This window comes from Lycorma delicatula, chromosome 9, assembly GCF_047948215.1.
Source record: "Lycorma delicatula isolate Av1 chromosome 9, ASM4794821v1, whole genome shotgun sequence".
NCBI classification, from domain to species: Eukaryota; Metazoa; Arthropoda; class Insecta; order Hemiptera; family Fulgoridae; genus Lycorma; species Lycorma delicatula.
The window spans coordinates 88,365,822-88,393,181 of NC_134463.1; the positions used below are offsets into that span (position 1 = coordinate 88,365,822).

Below are 27,360 nucleotides of genomic sequence, written 5' to 3' on the forward strand. Positions count from 1 at the left end.
TCATTCTGTGGGAAATATGATGTGCAGAAATTATCTCTACTGTCTAGATTGATACTAAAAAGAAAATGGTGCTATGAAATTGCAAGACCTATTTTTGTCAAGTTGTGCACAGAAATATTAATTATATTTAAACTGTAGGACTAGTTGTTATTACATTCAATGTAGATTTTATAAAGAAAAATAAATACTAATTAGCTAAATTTTTACATTCATCTTCCTTATAAAGACTTAATATTAGGTTTGGAATTTTATTTTATCATGTTTATGCCTTTTATTTTGTTGTTAGATTTTACTGGTCTTATTCCAGTTTTAAAAAATGTTATGGAATATTATATTTTGTATACAAAATGAAAAGTTAATTCTTTTCATAATTAAATAACTTTCTCATCTCTTGTATAAATATATGTAATGTAAAATGCTTTAATGAAATTTTTTCAGTCCACTGATGGATAAGACATCATTGCAGAGTGTTAAAGTTTTGGCAGATATTGCTAGTACTGCTGTAGCATCATTTTCTGGGAAACATGTCGTATTGTCTCCATTAACCGGAATAATAAGTCTGCAGCCATCATTTCCATATTTAGATTTGACAGAAAAAAGAGCGAGAGAAGAACTAAAAGAACGAGGAAGTAGTGAGTATTTGTATAAAAAAAATTGGCCTATTTTTATTACTGTTATTATTGTTATTTTAAATACTAGACTAGGAGCTTCACACATGAACTAGAAGCAATTATCAAGGCTATAAATAGCTAATAGTATGTGTAAAGTACTTTTTATTGTGGTTTATAAATATCAAAAGTATAAAGTAATAGATTTGTCATTGATGTGTCCTCAGTATGTAAAATCAGTATCTGATCATTTTGAGATATTTATAAAAATGCAGTAACATGATTCATTTAAATAGAGAGTTACATGAAATCTTTATTTCTGTAGAATAATGCAAGTAGTGTTTTTATATAAATTTTTACATCGGTGCTTTATTATAAACCACACTTTTGTTTCTTTCATTATCCCAGCAAATAAAGTACTCGCTGCTTTTGCTTACTCGAGAACATCCCACTTACAGTTGCCCGTGAGAAAAGCAAGCAGCTTTTAAATCTGCACCAACTGTACATAAAGTTTGACCGAGTGACTTATTGATGATCATTGCAATACATACATTAATTGGATCCTGGAGTCTTTTAAATTGAGACAGAAAGTTATTAGGTATGATTGGAATTCTAGGGATAAATCCAGTTTCTCCTTTGCCACAGCCTGTTAAAGTAGTCGCTTCGATAATATGTTTTTTTTTAGAGAAACTTTCAGTTGATCTCCATTACATAACTAATGGCTTCAGATTTCTCATTATGTAATTGGAACACCTAAATTTAATTTTAATGTGTGAGTTGGTAATCCTAAACTGATAAAGAATCCAAAAACGCAGAGTAAAGTTTAACAAATGTCTTTAAATGAAGCTCAAGCTGCACTTTCTACATTATTTAACATTGAGTTAAATACATCATCTTTGACCAATTCTCTTATTTAAGCAGCAACAAATATTCCTTCTTAACTTTTCCTTCACTTACATTCGGAAATCCATGACTGTCCTTCTTCATTGCATTTACAAAATTTTTCATTAGTCCTAGCGTGATGTAGGGAAAGGGTAAAAATAATTTTTTTGGGTTCAACTAAGGACTCATGAAAAATATTTTTCCATTTGGATTTAAGTTGTCTCCTTTCTTCCACTGTTTGGTAACATAATGTTTGTCCCTAGCTCAGCTGTCCCATTCACAAAGAAAACACATGTACTTAGTATAGCCTAACTGCATGCCTAACAGAATAGCTATAACTTTCAAATCGCATATGTTCCAGCCTTGTTTTTTATAATTTATTTTTTCAAGAACGTCATTCATTACATCATATGTCTTTTAAATTAATACCATAAACAATTGGTATCGAAGGATATTTGTTACCATTGTGTTGTAGAACCGCTTTTGAACTATACTTGGATGAATATATGAAAAGGTGCCAGTCCTCAGGTTTATGAACTTGTCCTAAGTGCAACATAAGTTCATCAATATTTGTGCAATAAACCAAATTATTTTCATCAATAAAGTACTGAGAAAGTTTAGAAGAAGAAAGCCATGAAGGCTCACTCTTCAGTATTAGATATGATGTCATAATATGTGACTATGATATGATTTAATTCTTTGCCTAGTATTGTTTATTTATAGCTAACAAAATACAATATAGTAGCTTAAAATGCTAACTATGTTGAAAATGAAAAAATCCTTTAAATGAAATTAAAAAATTTTTCAAAATGGTGGGCGATAGAAAGATTCTGAGTTCATATTTGTTTTCAGCATTAAAAAACAGATTAAAGTCATGTATCACATGTTAGGAAACAAAAGCTGTGTTTATCAGTGTTATTTATTACTTCCATATATGTAAATAAAATTGTAAATATTAGGCCTTTATAACTATTAACCAAAATATTATTATAATGTGTTATATGACTTTATATTTAAAATGTTTTCATCTATTTATGATTTACATTTATAAATAAATAATCAGTACAACAAAATTGTAGTGAATCCAAGCTGAAATATTCTTGTAATGAATAATGTAATTTTAAAAAGTTCAAAACAGGGTTATTCTAGTAAAAGCCAGTACTTTAATTCGTAAAAGTATTTCTCTGATTAAAAATATTTGAAATGTGCATATCTCAACTGTTGATTGACTTTTTAGTGGATTATAGTTTATTAAAATTCATTATATAAAAATTATTTACATTAAATTAAATTTTTGTAAATTGCTGATGTTTAGGATTTTTTTCAAGAGAGGGAAAATGAATGAATAACACCATGATTTCTGTTTTTAAGTTAAATTTAGTGGGGTATTACCAGAAAAAAAATTGTTGCTTTTCCATCTCCTGCTAAGATATTTGATTTCAAATTTTGAACTCACAGAAGGACATTTCAACTTTCCCAGAACTAGATTTATCCCTTATCAAGAGTTGAAAATCATTTCAGGACCCTGATAGTGACTCATTTAGAGAAAAATAATAAAAAGGTTTTGGTATAATATGTTAAAACAATAAAAAATAGGACAAATTTATTAAAGTCTGATTTTTAGGATTTGTCAGTGAAATTTAATTTTGAGAGATGGAGGATTGTTTTTAAAATTTCGTACAATTATAATTACAAAAACTACTAACTCTTACAATATAAATTTTACTGTATTTTAGTCATATGACATTATTCAACATCCTTCCTCATCCCCATTATTTAAAAGTTTAATAGAACCAATCTCCCTATAGAAAAACCAATGCAGCAAATTTCATGATTTTTAAGCCTTTCTGGAGATGTGGAATGAAATACATGCCAGCACATATCTATACAGCTCATAAACAGAATTTTATGAGTCTTTTTGGTTTTAGATTATGAAAATATGAAGGAAAATGACATACCGTGAAGGGTCTTACTTTAATATACTTTCACCCTCTAGGAATGAAGCAGCAGCAAAGGAGAATTGGCTGAAGGGAAGATGTGATGTGGAAGAAAAGTATTATAGGGTATATAGATAGGGCATATATAAGAATTACAGAAATAAAGAAAAAATGTTATAATATCAAGAGGTCTGGATGATGGAAAACTACTGGTAGGGAGAGAAAAGAAATAGTGTTATCTAGGATATGTAAAAGGACTACAAAAAGGAAGAATTGTATTATTGAAGTACTAGTGTAGGGAAAAGAGATCAGCAGAGATGGTATACTGTGATTTGAATTTGGCAAGCTCTGAAAGATTTAAACAAAATGAAGGCTATAGGAACTGATGATTTACTATCTGAATTAATCTGTTGTTTGACCAAAGCATTATCTTGTGTATAGCAACAGGCTTTACACATTTTTGTGTGTAATCGATTAGATAGGGAAAGTCTCATCACATTTCGTTAAAGGCATTATTTTTACTGAACAAAAGAAAGCAGGAGAAAGTACCTATGAGAATTACAGCATTCTGACATCTCTTTCTTCTAAATTCAACTAGAATAATTTATGAAAGAATAGGATAAGAGCTGGATAGTGTACTATACTATAAAAATCAATTTGGCATTAGAAAAGTGTGAAAATATTAAAAGAAATTTCAGCCCACAGAATAACTTCATTTAAGAAAATATACCTATATCTACATGGCATTTTTAGATCTTCAAAAAGTATTTTGTAATGTAGTATGGAAGAGAATGATTTTGTAGATCTTCAAAAAGCATTGCATAATGTAGAATGGAAGAGCTGATTAATATATAAATAAAAATTGGATTAAAATGTAGAGAAAGTAAAATTAGTTGAAATTTGTACAAGAATCTGTTAGTATAAAGAGAAGTGAACTAGAAAAACTTCAGGAAGGTGTAAGACAAGGGTGTAGCTTGTAATATTCATTTTTAATTTACACTACTATGAATAAAGGAATTGAAGGAAATATATCAGAATAGTTGGTTTGATTATTGGAGAGAGTAGGGGAGAAATTCAATGAAGAATGTAATGACATTAAGGTGTGATTTAAAGAAGGTAAATGAGGAATTAAATATATAGGTAGGTGAATGAAATATACAGTTCAAAGAATTATGCTATTTAAAATTATAAAAATTGATAAAGATATAAAAGAAGACTGACACAAGTCCAGGAAAAAATCAGCTGGCTATGAAATAGTGAAGAAGGAAAGCAAGATAAAACTGTAAAAAGTAGAAGTGTAGTGTATAGGAGAATCTGAAAATTTGGTGTTTCGATTGAGCACAAAATGAAAAGCTCTAAAAAAATTGGATAAGAGAAATTTGTAGCAGAATTTGGTAGGTGGGCCATACAACCAAGGTTAGCGATTTTAATTTTGTAGAGGGTAAAAGCTATTGGAAAAGAAAAAGTAAGGTATTTTCTAATTGATGATTAACAGTAATAGGTTGTATGTTGACACTAAAAGATGGGAGTTAAATAGGAAGGAAAGAAGTGCATCAAATCAGTCGGATAACTAATTAAAACTTTTTTCTCTGTTATAAATAGATAACAGCGAGGTATGTTAATCTGGCACTGTTTCCCTTTTTTTCAAATTGTAGATGCTCTCTTTATATTAGTATATAACATTAGTGACTTTTTTGCACTATGGTTTTTTTTATTCACTATGGCTGAACTCATTTGTTATTTTTATAGTGGACTTTTCTGCTATTGAAGAGGAAGAAGATAAAGATAAACAAATAACTGTTAAATTTGCTCGACAAGAAAGTGAAAGAATGAAACGTGCTCGAGAGCGTTCTTTTAATTATTTAAGTATGAAGAGTGCTGAGGAGCCATGGTATGATACTAATTATTATCCATCAACATCAAGAGAGTCTGAGGTAACATTTATATATAGTTGTTTACAGTTGTTCATTAGATTTATATTTTATATTAACCGGTTGTTATTTTATATTCCCTTCAGATCTCAAAATAAAATTAAACATTTTTTGTGTTAAAGTTTAAATAGAATCGATAGCCATGCATAAAAACATAAAAGTCTCACCTGATTATTTGCTTTGAAAGAATTCATCCTACTGCACTGCCGTTTTCATTTTAATGACGTACGGTCAGTGAAATTTGTAAGATGTTCTACTACAATTGAGGGTTACTGCCTTCACTTCCTTCCTGCATAAAAAACTGTTGAAGTTCGAAAATAAATTTTTTTACGTCTTTAATCATAACTTGTATTTCTGGCTTATCTTCATCGTTATACTGGCTTCATCCATTGTACTACATATGGACTGGAGTTTTTCTACTATAGCGATGTTACATTCTTCATTTTGTATTCATTAAAAATTTTCATCAATCTGCATGAATCCTTGAAAATTTTCAACTTACTGTAGTGAGGTGTTACCATCATTTTACTGCATATTTTGTGGCTCTTCTTCTGGGTTACAAAAACCACAATGGTCAAAAACATTTTTTATTGTCGTTTTACTTACTTCTCCCCCCTAGCTGTTTCTATGTATTGAATTACATGCAATAAGTTGATTCTTGCACTTACTTCTCTAGCTGTGGAGCCTGAATTCAGTAAATTTTCTTCTGCTTGTAGAAGATGTGGTTCACCAACTTACATCAGTAAATAGACTCATGCTTTTTATAATTCCCGTGTCCAATGGTTGGATGAGGGTTGTATTGGGCGGTAAAAATTCAGTAGTAATTTTTTTTAAACAATTTGTCGCGGTTGAGCAGCAAAATTGTCAGTCTGATAGTATGATTTTTCTTAATTTTTTCTACAACTTGACATCCCAGTTACCTAAGCCATTCTGAAAAGATTGCAATCATCCAAGCATTAGAAACGTAATGTACCAGCAAACTGTTGATTCTATGCCACTTAAAAAAATGAGGCTTTGGCAGCCTTCCCAATTATGACGAGTTTTCGTTTGTCACTTCCCGACATATTAGCACAACAAAACACGGTATATGGATTTTTTGGATCCAGACAACACTTCATATTTGCAGCATAAGGACCCTTCCAGTGTAGCACAATAATACAGTCCTGTTTCATCAGTGATGTAAATGTCAGTGGAAGAAAAATTCCAGAGAATTTCAGGGAATTTGATATATATCCATGAAGCAGCATTTTCTGTATCGGCACTCAATTTTTCACCATGAGGCCTCTTGTATTTTATCTGATTTCTCAATTTCAGAGATAACCAGCGTTCTGCTGCTTTTAATTCGTTAAGATTAAACTTTTTAGCCTTGTCTTTGAACATTGGACCACTGACACTAACACCTTGCAAAGTTACAGTGGCAAACCATTCATTCAGCACTTCCTCATCAAGTGGGTCCTTTCCATAAAGTTTTCTTTTTTGAGATGTTCTGTGATTTTTAAAACCCATTCTTGGCATATTTATCTTCTTGGAGCACGATATGGAGCTATACTTTTCGGTTCACCGGTTAGTTCTGATGGTTTACGCTGGCTTAAGTTAGGTGGATATGTTTTTACTGTGTCAAGAAGCATTATTTGTTCACCCAAAGTCAGTTGTTATGCGGCATTTTAACTCCCAATTCTAATTAACTGTTAGCAGGTACATTAACAACAAAAATTGATACAGTTTAGACATTGATACAAGCTTATGCATAAAAATGTCAACAAAATGTGTGAAACAACTGGAAATAAAAAAATCATAAAATATTACTGCAGATAACAAAACAACTGGACAGTAAAAAAAAAAGTTTTACAGTACACACTTCTTTGGTAAAATTAAGTTATTCATATTCGTGAAATAAAAAACTTAAGAGAAGAATGGAAATACGAACATTCAGTGTACACGATATGAAAAACAAGTGACAATTAACCATAAATTACAAAGGGGCTAGTGCTTTCAGCAGGTATGATTGAATGAAATTTGTAGAAACAATCATTTAGAATGGATGTGTTAAACAAATATCACATCACGGGTGATGTCATGTGCTACGACAAACTCCTTTGTTATGATAATTATGTTTGTTATTATGATTAACATTTGATTATGTATGTTTGCATTCAGTCATCTTTATTAATTGCACTTATTTTATCTTGCACTAATTTTAAACAGTCATCCAATTTGAAAGTCACATTCTTATTACAAAACATAATTCTTTATATCAGCCCATATCATCACAATTAGATTGAGATCCAGATGATACGGTTGAAGCTGTAATACACTGTGACCCTTTTCAGCAAGTAAAGCATCTATTTTATACATTTTGAATCTTGATTTGTTAATTAATTTAGTTTGAGTCTAGTTGTTTTTTAGTTGATTTGTTGAAATTAATTTATATAGCTCGAGTTTTAACAGTTTTTCATTGAACGATATATTTTTTTCATTACTTGTGTAATTACTATCACATATACATACTATCATGGGAATTGCCAGACTTTTGTCCAGATTTGAAAATCTATAACGGGTCTTTTACAAAACCTTCCCCACCAGCTTGAACAGTAATTGCTCTTTGACCTTTAGAAATCGGAGCAAATAACCTGGATGTCTCATCGGAATTGTTTGTCCAATAATATGGCCCTGTGTGTGTTGAATGCACATACATATCGTCCATATAAATGATTGGCCGTCTTCAGCTCTGTATTTTTCAAACGCTTGTAGATATAGCATTCATTTCTCCCAAATATCATTTTTCTCTATCAAAAATTTTCTATTATTATGCGTCTTTTTCCATCTGAACCGTAATTGTCTAATAACCTCCTGCAAGGCCCATTTTTCACTATTAAAGTCTATTTTGTTCTTTACCACTGTTAATAAACTTTTTATAGTAGATCGTTGACCTTGTGAAACATGAAATTCATTTATAGTTCATCTAATAATAATAACACATTTGTCAAAGTTATCAATTTTATTTTGTTTCATTTTGTGTATGTTTTTTGTTTGGAGTAGAAAATCCACTACCTGATGCTTTATTTTTTTTTACTTTTCTCAATCACTGATCACTATGGCAAGAAACCCCTGCTCCATCAGCAACCTTTTTTTGAACTTTCATTATTGACTGTGGATTTTCCGAGGCTTCTTTTTTCATAAAAGAATAGACATTGAAAATGACTTCATGAGTCTGACTGCGTAAAAGTTAACGACCACCAATTTTCTTTTGAATTTTCATAACTACAATTATAAAACTAAATGTAAAACTGCTAATTATAAAAACACTGAAACACATCCCGTATTATACAGATATGCAAAATTTAAATCGATAAAGAAAAACAAAAATAATAAACAATATAAAATAAAAATGAATGTGTAAAACCTTACTCTCATAATAATTTTTACAAAAATGCACATGATGGTTTAACAATAATGACTGTGCTTAGTATTTTGTGTACTACACAGAATACGTTTCTTTATATTTATTGTTGAATTAAAATGTTTGTGTTGTTGGTAGAAGTGATGACTAGACGGATGACTCATATACACATTTAAGAAACCAACAATTTATTGGAAGGAAGCAAGACCAAGTCCAATGATTAGGCTATTTATATGTTTTGACTATTTCAGATGTTCTTAGCTAACAGTGAGACAGCCATGAATTGGTTACAAAATCATTAATGCATGCAATAAAAAATGATGCTTATAATGATGCTTATAAAAAAATTTATATAAGAAACAAAACAATTTGCACTTTTCGATTAACGAACAATGAAAGATTGTATTTTAAAATTTTTATAGTACAGTATGAAAAAATTACACAAAATAAAACAAAAAAGTGTGGCACTGCACATTATGCATGTACAGTTATAGTACTGCAGCTAATGTTCTTAACTTTCATTTATACTTTGAATTGAACTCTACAATATTAGACTGAAAACTGAGCAATCAGTGGCCACCACTCCGATAAATGGCTTCAGCCTAAGTAGAGGGGAAAGTGCCTTGCACTGCTATATTTATAAGTGTAAAATCTTATTTTGTTTTTGTTCCTTAAAGAACTGTCCCAAAAAAAACTGGCTGCCCCAATTAACCAGTGGACCAATTATCTGGAATTGACTGTATACTCTGTAAAGACAAAGGCTGTGGCATTTTAGGGCGCTTGGTCAATACTTTGTAAATCCGGAATTAAACAGAAAATGTGTAAGCCAAATGACTATGTTTTAAAGGTTATCTTTGATTGTAACGTTTTATATGTTACTATTTATGGTACTACTTATTTGTCATAGAATTTAAGTCTGATGTATGGAACAATTAAATTCTTTTAAGAATAAGAAAGGAAGGGATACTGCACTTTGCAAGTTTATCACAACACTGTAGAATTGTATGGTTGTGAGAGTTAAATTCAATGCAGTTGAGAAAAGCAGAATTGAACTGGTGGTAGTATGGTCCTTGCCAACAGCATTAAAAATTATCCAACAACACTGACAGTGTTGAGATCTGGGATTCAGTTTTACAAATTAATGTAGTGAAATAATCAAAGAGTAGTTTATTTACACACTACTTCTATTCATTAAAAAAAATACACGTAATGGTGTAGATAAAATAATAATCTCTCTCTGAAAAGTGGTTTTGAATTGTTATTGAATTTAGTATAATTTGAGTGTGATTTATTTTTAAGGTGTATTTTTATGAAGCCTGTATTTTAAAAATGGCTTAATTAATTTGAAGGTGAATAGAAGTTTATGCAGAACACTAATTGGATTGGTTGGGATGCCACATATCTAGTTTTGACTAGTGAACAGGCATTCCATAAATAACCATTTGGCATTTAGTGAACTTGAAACCGTGCATATATATAATTATATAAGAAGTTAGTGATGCTGAAAGCAGTTGTAGTGTATCTTGGTAGTGTGTTCTCTTATTGTAGAAATTCCATTGCAGTTTCTTTAAAAACATATAATTGCTACATTTTGATGTTAATTTTTGTATACATATTTTACAGTTAGAACAGTATTAACAGTATGGTATGTTTCTTAAAAGTTAGGCATTTGTTTGTTGACAATAACTGATAATGAAAAGTTCAATTACTGTTTTTCTTATCTTGAATAATAAATAAAAATGAAATATTTCTAAAACACAGATACATATATTAAGCATAGATACATACTAAATTTAAGTGTATATATATAGATTAAATGAACACAAATGAATTTAAGTGTATATATATATAGATTAAATGAACACAATTGAAAGTTTGATAAAACATTAACAAAATGAATAATATAGAACTTCATAAAATTTAACATTTTCCCTTTCCCCATTTCACTTCCCCTTCATCATTTTAATTTTTACCATATCCCTTTCCCTGTTTCCTCTTCCTTTTCCCTTTATATGTACAACCTCTCCCTTTCCTTCCCCTGTTTCTCTTTCTCTTATTTCCCTGTCTCCTTACTATTTTCCCCTCTTCCTTTTCTTTTTTATCTATTTCCTTTTCTGTTTCCCCCTTTTCCATTTTCCCCTTTTCCCTTTTTTGATTTTTCTTTTTAAAAATTTTTCCTCTTTCTCTTTTTTGATTTTTCCCTTCTTCCCCTTGTGTAAATCGGTGCAGTAGTTTTTTAGTCTGTAGCAGACACATGTATTGGAAACATTGAAATGGAATCGTAAAATATTTAGTATAGCATGTGTTGCTTTTATGTCCAACAGATAGCACTCTTTTAAAAAAAAGCATGATTTTACCTGTCACAGGTGTGACATCTTAGTATATAAATAATAGTAGGTATATAAAAACAGGTGTGTATTTGAATGCAATGTTGTGTCAAAATTTAAAAGCAGCTGGTGAACTTTCAGAGATTTAAGATTTTGAACAAACGAACATTTACATTTTTATTTATATAGATTATTTTACTGAAATTAATCTTCAGATTCATATTATTCTTCTGTATTGTTAAATTATATTTAAATTCTATTAAATAAACCACCTAGTACAGAATATTGATATAAGATAAGACATATCTTAATGTTTCATGATAATATTTTTGCAGTATCCCACATCCTCAGTCATGATTGAAGTAATTCTGTTATTGCATAATAAAGATTTAAAAATGAAAATGCTAAAATAATGAAAATTGTGTATTAATTTACACGAGTGCTGCTATCGTAGTTTTTGTAAGACCATCTCCCTTGAACACTTTTTGATGGTTATCAAATTAAAATTTGTTTGTTTTTATTTATGCAATATTTAATTTTATGTCATTTTTAATAATTTTTAATAGTTCTAAATTTGTGTTAATATCAGAAATAGAATGCTAATTGTTTATTAGATGGTATGCCATATTAGGTGAACCCTAACGTATTATTTTTTTAATTTCTGTAATGTTTTAAGAAATCTGCTTTTAAATGATCTATTTGTTTTTCCTATATAAATTCCATTACAGTCATTACATTTAATTTTATAAATTTCACAGATTTTTTAGTTTATTATTTTTATTATTAGTTCTGTTTTTTAAATATTTGATTTTGTGGTTATTAGGTTTGTATGCTGGTTTAAATGTCTTTATTGTAAATTTTGGTAATGTCTTCAATAATATTTTTAGTGCTTAGATACTTTATGTACATTTTTTCACTCTTTTGTGTCTTTATTATATTTTGATTGTTGGTAGTTATTTCGTTATTGTGTTCTAATAGTGTTTTTTTTTTTTTTATAAATATTATTAATTAAAATAGTATCATATCCATTTTCAACCACTATATGTTTTATGTTTATTTCATTATTTAACTTTTCTTTGTTATTATGTATGTATGTAATTGCTCTATTAATTAAATTTGTGTGTTAATTTTATGAGACCAGGGGTGATTTGATTTTTTATGAATTGTTATATTATATGTAGTTTTCTATTTACTGATGTTTAAATTTGGTTTATGTTTTTTGTTGTTTATTTCGATATTGACATGTAAATAGTTTAACATTTTACTATTATGTATTTTAAGTATAAGAATTAAATTTGTTTATTATTAATAGATATTAATTGTTTATTACCAGGTTATAAATGATGAGAATATAATCAACATATAGCGTTCATATCACACGTATGACTGACTATATATATGAGGACTATATATATAAAGTTTGCAGAAACCTATTAAAAGACATGCTTTTAGCATTTTTAAAACATTTTAATAATTTGTGTTTGAAAGTTTGAACAGAGTAATATAAGTGAATGTTTGATGTTCTCTGGTAACAGTTTCTATTTGTAGTAATTATGTTAGGTATTTGTGTGTATATTAAATATATGTATAATGTGAGTACATTTTACCTTTTACTTTTAATTACTATAAACAATTTTACGAGATTAATTACGCTGTGAAAATTTCCAATATACTGCAGATACTCAACAAATAGTAACAGTAAGCACGTCTAATGTTTTTAATACCACTTTCATTTATATAACAAAATGTTTTCTTTACAGATGGAACGCCAAAAATTACAACTGAGTAAAGAAAGAGGTGAAGATGAAACAAGTTCACTTTGTTTGAAACCGCAACAGTATATTCAAAATCTATTACCATCACTACAAGAAGAGTCTTGGATAATTCCTTCATTACCTTCAAATGTTTTATCATTAACTGCTATTAAGGCATTGCCTCTTAGTGAACAAGTTCGTCTTATATTAAGAGATGGCATGTATTTTTTTATATGTAAATTAATGTGTTTATTAAATTATAACACCTTTATATACTTTATTTTAGTTTTCACTAGTTAAAACTTTTATTTTTTTTACAGCATTTTTGATTACTTTTATTAAAAATTTTGATAATTTTTATTTACTTTGATCTATCAGACCAAATAATATTCTTAAAATAAGGCAATACTATGAAAAGTAAGTGCTCAGTTGGTTTTCAGAAAATTATCACATCAGCTAAAAAATCAAAAATTGTATAATTTTCCGGGCAAAACCAAGAAACTTGTTATCACTGTCAAAAATGGATAATGCTGATCAAAATGAATTTTTTAATGAAATATTGGAATCAAAAATTGAAGAAGTAGGTTCAGTTGAACAAAAGGAGGCAGCAGTAAGTGAGGTTGTATAACAAGAGACCATATTTATATAAGCACTTGGTCAAAACAAGTTGTTGAGTTGGTCATTTTGATGACTTGTGCTTTTCTTCCATTTATGGTGGCTACCTTTTTGATTGTGAAAAATGTAAAATTTCAATCAAAAGTGTATTATCCTTGTAAGAGATAATGAAATAAGTAAAACAATTATTCTACTATTAATAAAATGTTGAGATAAGAGACCTGTGATGATGTATCTCACCTGCCTCAATATTAATTATTACCAAAACAATTAGCCGTATTCAGAATTCATTGTGTAAAATTCATAAAAATTAGTTAGTGCAGTTTGAAGATGTCATTTATTTGTGAATAAAATAGGTATATGAATGAAATTTCCCAAACACATAATTAATATAATGGATCATCATATATTTAGTACAAGACCACTTGAAACTACAAAAAAGAAAAAAAGGGGTTTTTCCCCATCCCTTTATAGAGGTTTGAATAAGATCAAATTCCATCAGAAAGTATCTTAGTTATGTAGGGCATTGAATTTTTTTCAAAAAATTTACCTATACTTTATGTAAAATCTTGAAATACAGGACCCGTAAGGTTACCACCATATCTCCTAGTCTTGATCAACTTAGATAGTGTTCCATTTACCAAAATCATTGTGACAAGTTACATCCAGATTGGTCTGTCCAGTCTGGAAATATCAAGCAGAAAACAGGCCAGCATGGATGTATACATTCTTCCAGAATTTTTAAATGGTGAAATTTTTTTTGTTAAAAGGGCATATGAAACATCAACATGTAAAAAAAACCCCTGGCATGAAAGATTTGACATGATTTGCATACTTTCCACACCATATAGCTATACTGTATAACTATATAACTATATACTGTATAAACTATATAACTGAATAATATATGTGTTAACAATTTTTCATTAAATTTTATTCCAAAAGTACAGCGGCTGTTTTTCGTAAAAAGTGGTTAAGAAAAGGAGAGGTTAATATTTAAAATATGATTTGTGTTTAAAAATTAAAAAAGTATGTTGAATATTGATTTTACAAAATTAAATATTAAATATTTTTTATTTCAAAATAAGGTTTCAGATTGATTTACATTAATGAGTAAATACCAATCCAAAAAAAATGAAATCTCAAAAAACATTAAATCCTTACACTACTTTTTGTCTACAGCAATTGTTGGTCTCTTACTTTTTTCATAACATTCTGTTTACCCTATCATTATTAATTATATTTTTTTTTTTTGTCTTCAGTCATTTGACTGGTTTGATGCAGCTCTCCAAGATTCCCTATCTAGTGCTAGTCGTTTCATTTCAGTATACCCTCTACATCCTACATCCCCAACAATTTGTTTTACATACTCCAAACGTGGCCTGCCTACACAATTTTTCCCTTCTACCTGTCCTTCCAATATTAAAGCGACTATTCCTGGATGCCTTAGTATGTGGCCTATAAGTCTGTCTCTTCTTTTAACTATATTTTTCCAAATGCTTCTTTCTTCGTCTATTTGCCGCAATACCTCTTCATTTGTCACTTTATCCACCCATCTGATTTTTAACATTCTCCTATAGCACCAAATTTCAAAAGCTTCTAATCTTTTCTTCTCAGATACTCCGATTGTCCAAGTTTCACTTCCATATAAAGCGACACTCCAAACATACACTTTCAAAAATCTTTTCCTGACATTTAAATTAATTTTTGATGTAAACAAATTATATTTCTTACTGAAGGCTCGTTTAGCTTGTGCTATTCGGCATTTTATATCGCTCCTGCTTCGTCCATCTTTAGTAATTTTACTTCCCAAATAACAAAATTCTTCTACCTCCATAATCTTTTCTCCTCCTATTTTCACATTCAGCGGTCCATCTTTGTTATTTCTACTACATTTCATTACTTTTGTTTTGTTCTTGTTTATTTTCATGCGATAGTTCTTGCGTAGGACTTCATCTATGCCGTTCATTGTTTCTTCTAAATCCTTTTTACTCTCGGCTAGAATTACTATATCATCAGCAAATCGTAGCATCTTTATCTTTTCACCTTGTACTGTTACTCCGAATCTAAATTGTTCTTTAACATCATTAACTGCTAGTTCCATGTAAAGATTAAAAAGTAACGGAGATAGGGAACATCCTTGTCGGACTCCCTTTCTTATTAGGGCTTCTTTCTTATGTTCTTCAATTGTTATTGTTGCTGTTTGGTTCCTGTACATGTTAGCAATTGTTCTTCTATCTCTGTATTTGAACCCTAATTTTTTTAAAATGCTGAACATTTTATTCCAGTCTACGTTATCGAAAGCCTTTTCTAGGTCTATAAACGCCAAGTATGTTGGTTTGTTTTTCTTTAATCTTCCTTCTACTATTAATCTGAGGCCTAAAATTGCTTCCCTTGTCCCTATACTTTTCCTGAAACCAAATTGGTCTTCTCCTAACACTTCTTCCACTCTCCTCTCAATTCTTCTGTATAAAATTCTAGTTAAGATTTTTGATGCATGACTAGTTAAACTAATTGTTCTGTATTCTTCACATTTATCTGCCCCTGCTTTCTTTGGTATCATAACTATAACACTTTTTTTGAAGTCTGATGGAAATTCCCCATTTTCATAAATATTACACACCAGTTTGTATAACCTATCAATCGCTTCCTTACCTGCACTGCGCAGTAATTCTACAGGTATTCCGTCTATTCCAGGAGCCTTTCTGCCATTTAAATCTTTTAATGCTCTCTTAAATTCAGATCTCAGTATTGTTTCTCCCATTTCATCCTCCTCAACTTCCTCTTCTTCCTCTATAACACCATTTTCTAATTCATTTCCTCCGTATAACTCTTCAATATATTCCACCCATCTATCGACTTTACCTTTCGTATTATATATTGGTGTACCATCTTTGTTTAACACATTATTAGATTTTAATTTATGTACCCCAAAATTTTCCTTAACTTTCCTGTATGCTCCGTCTATTTTACCAATGTTCATTTCTCTTTCCACTTCTGAACACTTTTCTTTAATCCACTCTTCTTTCACCAGTTTGCACTTCCTGTTTATAGCATTTCTTAATTTCCGATAGTTCCTTTTACTTTCTTCATCACTAGCATTCTTATATTTTCTACGTTCATCCATCAGCTGCAATATATCGTCTGAAACCCAAGGTTTTCTACCGGTTCTCTTTATTCCGCCTAAGTTTGCTTCTGCTGATTTAAAAATTTCCTTTTTAACATTCTCCCATTCTTCTTCTACATTTTCTACCTTATCTTCTTTACTCAGACCTCTTGCGATGTCCTCCTCAAAAATCTTCTTTACCTCCTCTTCCTCAAGCTTCTCTAAATTCCACCGATTCATCTGACACCTTTTCTTCAGGTTTTTAAACCCCAATCTACATTTCATTATCACCAAATTAATTATATGTTGATGTAATTTAGTAAAATTAGCTGCATGTGGGGTTTTCTCAACCCAGTGTTCTTTTTTTATTGTTAATTGTAATGTTCTAGTTTACTTTTGATATTTATTTTAGTGTATTTATTATTTTCATTTTAATAACATTAGAAAGTTATTACTTTATTTATTTATGAGTAGATTGACTTTGTTTCCTTATTTTGATGTATTTTTTTACTTTGTTTTAGTGAAAGTAATGACATTTGGTCAGTTGTCATCATTGCTTGTCGGTTGTGGTGATTTAGTCAAATTGTTACGTAATGTGCAACAGGCTGCAGTCCTTGTTTTAGGAAATTGGGTTATTCGATCAGATTTTTTATATCCTAAAGAATCTTTTAGTACTAATAATGGAGTTCCTGGAGAAATTATGGCTCGCGCTAGGGATTATGTTGTAAGTTTTTATTTTTTCACATTCCTAATGTTATGTATTTTTTTTAATGTAGTTTTATAAAATTTTTAAAAAGAAAATGTGCAATGTATTAAAAACACTTTCAGATTTAAAAAAAAATGGCAATTTTTTATTTTTGGTACATTTGCTTGATCAGTAGTTAATCAGTATTTTAGGTGATCTGAAAAACCAGACTTGAATACCACATTTAAGCTTTTAAGTTTTTCATGTTCAACTTTATTGATAATTTTCTCAAAGAAAGAAGAGAGATAGGTAAATTAACCACTGGACCAATTATTTACCTTGAGAAAATATGAATAAATTGCTTTTTGTTTCATCCTTCCAGAACCAATAGTTTTTTAATTACGATTTTTTTTCAATAAACCCTTACAATCACAAAAATAGTTGTGCTCACCGTAACACAAATGGTTGTTACAGGTTACTGCTTAAATAGAAAATAATAAAAAAATATAATAATGTAAAGGTCCTGAGACATGTAGGAAACAAATGGGTAAGTTTCAGTTTTTTTTTAATTGGTCAAGCATCCACTCATGAGTCACTTCAAATGAATTGACCCAGCTACCATTTTTACAAAAAAATTTTGTTTGTGTGTTTAACCCGTTTTTCTTTCTAGTCTTGGACAGTTTTGTTTTGTCACCTCTAGTTCAACTGTAATGTTTGTCAAACTTTCTCCATTTTAATAATATGGAATTGTGTGCAAAGTTTTTTTTTGTACAGGTGTAACATTTATTCTTTTGGTTTCTAGATATCAACCATATATGCTTACATTAATAAATAAACAGTAATACATACACTAACAAAAAAAAAGTTATATATATATATATATATATATATACACACACGCGCGCGTCTGAAAAGTTCCCGAACTAAATTGCTGCTGTAATCTTTTGTGTAATTCAATATGGTATTGAGGATCTTTACAAACTTTAAACCACAGAAGAAATACCTTAGAAGTATGATTAGTACAAGAAAATATAAAATGTTTTGGAAATCATTTAAAGAACAACAGTTAATGACAATTACATAATTTTTTATTAATGAAGAAAATAATAAGTTGTAAGTAAAAGAGGTGTAAACACTAGAAATAGAATAATGTCATGGAAGACCATAGAACATAATTTTTTAAATGTAACTCTTACGTAGGGTCAAAGTTAATGGGAAAATTGTATGATAGTGATACTTGTGGGTTATAGAATAATCTTAAAAAGGCTTAAGCAGTTTTTAATTGAAATATTTTACTTTATTGAAGCATTCCATCCATCAGAGGGATTTCAACCTATCATATAATGGTATTAAAATATATTTATAGATCTGTCTATATATATTTAATATTAAATGAAATTTAAACCACCAAAATTAAGTTATAGATAAAAGTTAAACTTAACATATTAACTCCAAGGATGAATTTTCACAGGATCCCGCATCTTCAGTTGGTATTTAATTCTATATTTACATTAAAATAAACTGTTTTATTTAATTTATGAATTTTGAATTCATTGAATATATTATTGCTTTATAAATTTTGTTATTATTATTGACGAATATACAAATTCTGCTGTCCAGCACTGGAATGATGTAACATATAAAATGTTTTTCCTTTGTTCTAATGTCATTATTGCAAACTGTTAGATTGTATTTTATTATGGTTTTAATTAAATCATCTTCTTCGAATGTGATTTTGTTGTTTAACAATTTATATTCTTTTTTTATATTTGTGAATGTAATATTTCTCATATATCCATTTTTTTAATCATTCTTACAAACTTCCAAAATCTGTAAATTATTTTTGTAATCAGTGATACTATATTTGCATTCTAACAAATGATTACCTACATTATATAAACTTCTTTTTGTTAAAAAAGGAGGTATTTGGAAAAATATAAATTAAATAAAAGGGGTTTTGTTGAAGAAAAAAACAATTTCTAGTACTAATGGCTTAACATTTAAACTGCTATTTTAAATGTTTAAATCCATTTAAACCACTTGGATTTAAAATAAAGAAGTTTGGCAGATAGATTACATTAAAAGGATTGACATTTATACTGAACAAAAAACTGATTCTACTTGCTGAATAATTATTAGAAAAATGTGTGTACTGCAAACTTAGTTTAGAAAATTGTAAAATATTTAAAAAAAAGATGTATAAAGGATGGTTAATGGAAGTGTATAAACAAAATTCTCATTCTTTATTATTTTTTTCATCTTTTATGACCACAAGGATCACTTAATCCATTATCCAAGTCTTTTTTAAGGGACTGTTTGGGCCTTGCGGCCCTCCCAGTACTTTCTCATATGTTCTGATCTCTATGTCCCTCCTGGTGTTAAAAATGTTTGTGTTGTGAGTTCCTTTCTTTAAGTGTGAAGCAAATGTTATTGTCCTTGATTTTTTTGTTTAATTGTATCTTGTCTGTGGTGTAAGACCAATTTTCTTCAGATTCTCCCTTATTTCTCTGATCCAACTGCGTCCTGTCTTGGTCAGTTTTTCGAGTTGAGATTATACTGTATCAGAAGTCTCAAATCATGCATCTTCATGATGTTTCCTAATAATCTTAGTCTCCTCTTATGCGTGGTATAAGTGATGGGTTCTAACTCTTTCGCACAACTTTGTTGGGCACGATTGAACATTGCCTGTTGTTCTGGTAATTTTTGTTAATGCAGGTTCTTTCAGTTTTCTGGATTCTGTCAGTCTTTGATTGTTTTTTCTGGTGGAAGAGTGTTTCTGCTGTATATCTGCCTTGCAGTTTTATAATTGCGTTGTAGTGTTTTATTTTTCCATATATGGGTACACATTTTTTACTGTAGGTGTATCAGGTTATTTTTTGTACTTTAGCTAGTTTCTTTGTTCTTGTTTGGATTGAGGTTGTTTTGTTTAGGTTGTTTGTTATTATTTCTCCAAGGTATTTAAATTGGGTTAATATGTATTGAAATTTTCATTGTAGTAAAAATATGAAAAAGCAAATTCTGAATTGTGTTTTGTTAAGATATTTCTAAACAGTAGTCGCAAGAGAAAGCAATATTAGACAATTAGTTTTTAAAGAAAAGAGAATGGCATCATTTGTTATTGAAGCAAAACTGTTTCGACTAATAAAAGAAAAAGATAATACTAAATAATAAATTAAATAAGTAAAGTTGTTGCAGATGATGGAGGAGTTAAATAATTGTTTTTAGAGAATGCCTTATTGATATTTAAAATATGTTAAGGTGCTTCAAAACACGGTTTGTTTAATACTAGAATTAGAGGTAATTAACTTTTAAAAAAATGTTTTTTTTTTATTCCAATCTATTAAATTTTCTTCAAAATTATTGTTAGAGATTTTACAGGCTGGTTGAGATTAACTAAAAATTTAGACTATTTAATCCAGATTAATGAGTTTGTTGAAGGCTTTTCACGTTCTTCTTTCTTGTCAAAACTACATAATTGCAGTTAATGTTAAACCTGGCTGATTTTAAGTACAGAAGTATATTTGAAGTGAAATTTAATTTTAAAACTAATAATTGATAGGACTGTAAACTTCATTACTTACAGACTGATGATTCCACAACACTTGGTAGATTTTGAGAGTAACATTTTGATAAATATAAATGTGTATAATTGTTAGGTGAATCCATGTTAATGAAATAATTTCCTTAGACCACTGATATTAAATATACAGAAGTGAAAAAATAAAAAAGAAGTATAAATGAATAAATTGGTTGTTACATAGATTAATTTAATAGCAGGATAATGCTTATGTTGAAAGATAAAAAAAAATAATAATTTAAGTAGATTGTAATAGTCTTATTTTATTATTTTTGATTTTTATAATTTTTTTTGTTTATAGTAGTCAAATATTTGATAAAAGGAATTATTGTTTAATATTACTGCTTTGTCATTACAGTAGAAAAGGTTTCATGTTTGCTTTTTATTTTAGTTGTACCTATTAGGAGAAGCAGATGGAAAATATATTGATAGAAGGCAAATAGCTACTATTTTAAAATTACCTCCAGAAGAATTAAAAGAAATTCTAGTTCAAGTAGCAAGACCACAACCGAGCAAAGGATGGACTTTTATCTTGCCTCAGGACAAAGACTTTATTGAAAAGTAAGTAATTGATATTTAATTTAAAACATTTACTTTGAAATACTTAAAAATAGTTTTTATTTAAATTTAATTTATGTAGTTGTATTTGATGTATAATAATTTAAAATAAATTTTTATGAATATTCTGTACCAATAATTTTTGAAAAACATTTGTGTCTATAGATCTATATTCCAGAAGCATCTAAAAGTTTTATAAATACACTAAACAATCATACATCCCTCATTTATAAAATAAACATACATACCATAGATAATGTCTTTGGATTGTTGCTTGATCTGTAAATCTTTAATCTGAGCTGCATTAAGTATACCAATTTTGTTAATGTTATTAAATTATGGTTAAATTAAGTAATTATGGTTTTATGATTGTCAGATTTTTATTTTTATTAAAGGATTATTGCTTTTTACAGAAGAGTAAAATGTTCTAATAAATAAAATAAATTTAAAATGTTAACACAAAAAAATGAAAAATTAAAAAAACGCAATTAAAACTGAAAAAAGGAAAAATTAAATAATGAACTCTTTTTATTCTAATCATCCATTATCAATAAAAAAATTTTACATTCATTATTTCAGTTTTCTGTTAAACCACAGTTATTTTAGAAGAAAAGAAACAAAAAATAATATTAATTTAAAATAAATTATCACACCTCATGTAATAAGTCAAATATTTATAAACAATAAAAGTAATTAAACATGTTAAAAGTTTAAACTTTCCCTTATCTACAATCCCTTCTTCCCTGAACGGATACACTGAGAGTTCAGTCAACTACCGTACTGGCTTTGGTCAGACTGCAGGTGAGGTATCATTTTATAGATTCTTCATTTTTTTATCTTTTCCTGCTTTATGTATTGTAACTCGTAATCAAATGGTTTTCAAACTCCCCAACCATACAGCATCCCTAACAACTGGGCACCTGATTTGTGGACCCTTACAGAATAATATAAAATGATAGTATGACTTATTTACTTTAAAAAATATATATATATTTATTTTATTATAAAATTTGAGATTGAACCCATTTATGTGCTAAAACAATACTGAATTGCTTTTATACTACAGAGAGCATAAAATAGTTTGTTATTTAAATTAACATGTAGGAAAATAATAATATTATGAGTATAGTGCTTTTTCATACAATTTTTTTCAAGAAGTATCACTTTCTAATACATAACTTTTTAAACAAAGTAAACAATTTTACCAGTTAATTTTCCACAAGTCACATTTTTTAAGTTTTTTTTTGAAGATTTGTAAGGTTGCATGGAAGGTTTTTCAGACTTCCTGGATGATATTTGCAGACCCACTTTGCTTATGAGGACTTATTAAAATGTTCATTGTTTTATTCTCTAATATAAGCCATGATGTCATGTATTAGTACTATTGTCTATTCCTAAAACTTTTCATGGTAAATGCCAGTAATCTTCAAATCTATTTTTAATTTGTATATTTTTTGGTAGCATCAATTTTCCTGGCAGAATTTCTGCCCAGGAATTAAAATAAAGATTTATTAAATTTCTGAATCAAATAGTTTCATTCAATCAAAATACCTTCAAATAGTTCAATTGTTGGCATAGATCTGCATTTTCTTGCCTGTCATTACTTATATCTCAACTTCCTTTTAGGTAGATTTCATAAGAAAACTATCTATTGTAATGGGTACCATGATTCAACTTCTGGAAAATGTTGACTTATCTTTGTGTTTCACAGACCCCCAGATTCCAAAACCACCATCAGTTCAAAAGTTTATACATTTATATATATTTTTCACTTTCTTGTGGACATGATTACTGCTGTAATTTTGCACCAATCACCTTCAAATTGATACATAAAATATAATGACCCAAAATCTCAGTCAAGTTCGTTAATGGGCGAAATTGGAGTTTGGGGATGGAAATGAGGAGGGGGGCTTTTTCGAAAAATCAAAATATTGCTATAACTTTCTTATTAAGTAAAGTATCAAATTCATTTAGAGTTCCTACTATTCTTTGGGTAAGGGTTAAAACTTACGTAGGTAAAGTTTTTTGACATCACCAACCATTGGCCCAGGGGGATGGAAAAAATGGGGTTTCAACCACAAAAACAATCATACCTCCCTTAATAGGCACAGTATCAAATCGGTTTAAAGTGATCGTTAATCCTCTAAATATTACCTATAATTTTTCTCTGAAATATGACCAACCCTTACGGCAAGGGATGACCAAAATGTTGCTGGAATTGTATGGGGCTTGTCGTATGCTAAACACGTGAAACTTTTTTCACATGCAATCATTGATGTATTGAGTAAATTTGAAGTTTTTCTTAACTTTAAGGTGGAAATCTTTTTTATTCCCTACTTAGCACCGGTGAAATCTACCTCCACCTTCCAGTGCGCCGAAAAGGATTTTTTTAAAATGAGTTTAATAACATGTCTAATATAAAAATAAAATGAAATTGGTCTGGTTAGTTTTTTATATGATTTTTGATGTGTAGTTTTGAAAAGAGAAGTCGTGAGTAAATCTCTAATGGTTAAGAATTTTACTGACTCATTTACTTTCATTATGTTGATTATTACTATACATAATATGGTGACGTGTGCAAGTAAAGAGGTTTAAACATTTTTTATTTTATTGTGATACAATTTTTATTTAATGTTTGAACTGTGAGCTTTATTGAAAAACCATTTACTTGGGGGAAAAATAAATTAAACAGATTTAAGCTTGAAAATTCTGTTACCAGGTATCCTGATGTTGTGGAACGACAAACCTTGTGGTGGGAAGCAAAATATAAACAGTTAAAAGAAGCATTTGGCTCTCGTGATATGTCTCCTAGTAAAACACGTACCCGTAAAAGAGAATCATCTACAAGTTCAAGTCATGTACCTAAAGATAATCATGTTCAAATTAGAGAATCTAATACTAGGGTGGGCTGAAAGATAATTTGACTATTTAAAATTCAGTTTAAACAGGTAAAATAAGATATTAACTCTTGTTGGAATGCTTACTGTCAACTGATAATTGATAGGTTCTTATAGCATAAGGATTAAATTTACTCTGAAAGTAACAATATTAGTGGAATTATTTATGGTGTATTATTTAATGATGAATAAAAGAATGAGATATTTATATGTATTTATTTACTTTTATTACTTAAATAAAGACTGCTGCTGCATTTTTGTTATGTATGTACTATATCTGCAAATATATACTTTTTGCCAAAATCTTGTTTTATCTTTTATAATATGTAATTAACAAAGATTGTGAATTTTGGTGCATATTAGTAATAAAGGGAAATATATGTATTTGATGTTTTGTTAGTTTAAAAAAAAGAATTTTAACGTTTTTAATTTTATTTAAAATGTTTGTGTTGTCTATGTTCTTGCATGAGTACATTTTGTTATATAAACCATTAGGAAGTGATTATATAATTATTTATTGAATACTCTGTAATAATTTAGTGTTATTTTTAGTTTTTAGTGTTATTTTTGTTAAAGTAACTCTATGTTGAAACTTATGAATTTAATATTTTTCATTTTACAGATGCAAACATTTCTTTATTTATTTCATTAATTTCTTCACAGAAATTCCTTATAATAAAAAAAACATACTGGTGTTCTGCTGATTGCTAATATTTGCCAATTTGAGCACCAGCAACCAACAGGGCAAAACACTGCTAGTAGATAATACTTTAATGTTTGTCAAAATATATTGTTTTAAAGATAATATTTTGTTCTTTAGTGACTGTTTTAGACCTTTTTTAAACTATTTTCAAACTCCTAATATTTCAAGGAAGTTTTTTTATTGAATATTTTATAAGAGATTTATGTAGTCAAAAAAATATCCTTGTTTTTATTAAGTTTCAGTTTTTATTAAGTTTAAGTTTCAGATCAGATTTATTTTCTTTTGTATTATTGATTTGGTATTGATTTGATAGGATGTTCCCTATCTCTGTTACTTTTTAATCTTTACATGGATCTAGCAGTTAACGATGTTAAAGAACAATTTAGATTCGGAGTAACAGTACAAGGTGAAAAGATAAAGATGCTACGATTTGCTGATGATATAGTAATTCTTGGAATCTTGGAGAGCTGCATCAAACCAGTCAAATGACTGAAGACAAAAAAAAATTATTGATTTGAATGAAATAAAATTGTTTTTGAACCTCATGTACCAGATTTGTTTATGGTCAGATATAAATTGAATTTATGTGTACTTTTATACATTTGGATACTGTCTTAGTGTCTCAATTTATATAATAATATAATATACTGCATAGCAGTATCTTACAGAATGAAATGTAATTTAGAATCAAATTGTATTACTTAGATTAATTTTCTTAAATCTTATGTTTTATTTATTTGTAAAATAATTTAATAAATATAATAATAATTATTATTTAATATTTAGATAATCCTTATAACCTGAATTTCTGTTTGGTTAAAATATTAATGAAATTGATTTAAATCGTTACAATAATATTAAGTTTTTATAAAGGAGGTCAGATATAGACAGTAATTTCCTGTCTGTAATTTATTTACTCTGAGTGTATTGAGTTACACACTATTCCTCATTGCCTGCTACCTTTGAAGAATAGTCTTGTGGCTGAATGTTGTTCAATACTCGCACAGTGACCTCATCCAAGTTGAATTTCTTCCCTCCTAAAACTCTTTTAACAGGCAAACAGGAAGTAGTGGCACTAAATTCGGGGTGTATGGAGGCTATTTATTATTGGAGTTCTAGTAGCACACAATTAAAAAGTGGTCGTGTGAAGGCAAACATTGTGCTGGAGAAAATAAATGTAGGAGTAGGGAATTTGCTCTAGGAACAGATTGTTGGCTTTATTTTTATCTTTTCAAATTCTGGCTTAGTACTTTATAGTGATAATTGAGAAAGTTAAAATAGAATATATTTTGTGAATTTTTAAAGAAATTTGCCATTAGTTGTCCAGGTAAGATTGGGGTTTTCCATTGTTATGGAGATTATTTGAATGCTGCTGTTGCATATTTTGTTGCTTTGGCCCTAGGTTGAAATTGTACATCCATGTTTCATCTCAGGTATTATAGAAACTATGAACATGTGTCAGTTCTTTTCATACAGCTGCAGAAATTGTATGATAGCTATTAATTTTCTTTCTTTGTATTCAGATTGTAAAAACTGGGAAATACATTGCTAAATTTGAGATGTTCTCAAACTACTACTATTGTTTGTATACTCATATTTATTTCAAGTTTTTTTTTAGAGATTTTTGTAGTATAAATTCTTAAATAAAAGCTTTGCTTCAGTCTATTAGTCTTCATTGACTGAGGTTCATTTACAATTCTCTGCTGACTACAAGTGATTTCTATCAATAATACACTTTGATCCAAGAAAGGGAGAGGGAGATGCTAATATTATTCAAACTGACTTTAATCTTGTACAGATGTATGATTGAAATAATTCCTTTCAGTTTTCAGAAATTTAATATTAATTCACTGTGCAATGTTACTGTCTACTTACTTCTCAGATATCTTCATTATTAGTGACAGGGCAGAAAGAAAGGCACCCTCCACTATTATTAACATGCTTACACATGCTAGTATTTTTCCATTTTAAGAGCAATTCACAAGCATTACTTTTTATTTGATGTTTACTTGTATAACCTAGCTACTATTAACCAGCAGCTGACAGAAATTAAGCCGTCGCTGTTAAATTACTGGTAAAAATATCAACCATTATGTATTGGATGGATTTTGGTATTAAAAATAAATAAAAAGGTAAAATTGTATAATGCTCATTAATGATCTGTAGTTCTCAGTTTTATTGCATTTATTAAATTATTTCTCATTAGTATTACTGAAATGTTTGCTGTTTCCTGCTCATTTATTTGAATCTCCAACATTGAAACCTGACTTGAGACCTGAATGAAAATAAGTGCCATATTGCTTAAACTCCAAAATGTTAAAACATAAATTCAGTGATACCTGTATAAATGAATAACTAATATTATTTTCATCACATTTTT

The 27,360-nt window shown here is 28.8% G+C and overlaps 1 protein-coding gene across 4 annotated transcripts in view; it reads left to right on the forward strand.

Moving 5' to 3' along the window:
• The window catches only part of Polr3E (RNA polymerase III subunit E), a 47,669-nt gene that overhangs the window by 11,919 nt on the left and 8,390 nt on the right, over nucleotides 1-27,360 (forward strand). For 2 of the 4 annotated variants that reach the window (XM_075374898.1, XM_075374897.1), the window contains exons 4-8: nucleotides 439-632; nucleotides 5,177-5,361; nucleotides 12,846-13,056; nucleotides 17,082-17,284; nucleotides 21,214-21,383. In XM_075374898.1, the coding sequence (XP_075231013.1) occupies nucleotides 439-632; nucleotides 5,177-5,361; nucleotides 12,846-13,056; nucleotides 17,082-17,284; nucleotides 21,214-21,383 (963 nt within the window). Of the gene's footprint in view, nucleotides 1-438; nucleotides 633-5,176; nucleotides 5,362-12,845; nucleotides 13,057-17,081; nucleotides 17,285-21,213; nucleotides 21,384-24,099; nucleotides 24,907-27,360 lie in introns of those variants that run through there. The other 2 variants (XM_075374896.1, XM_075374895.1) reach the window with 2 other exon arrangements.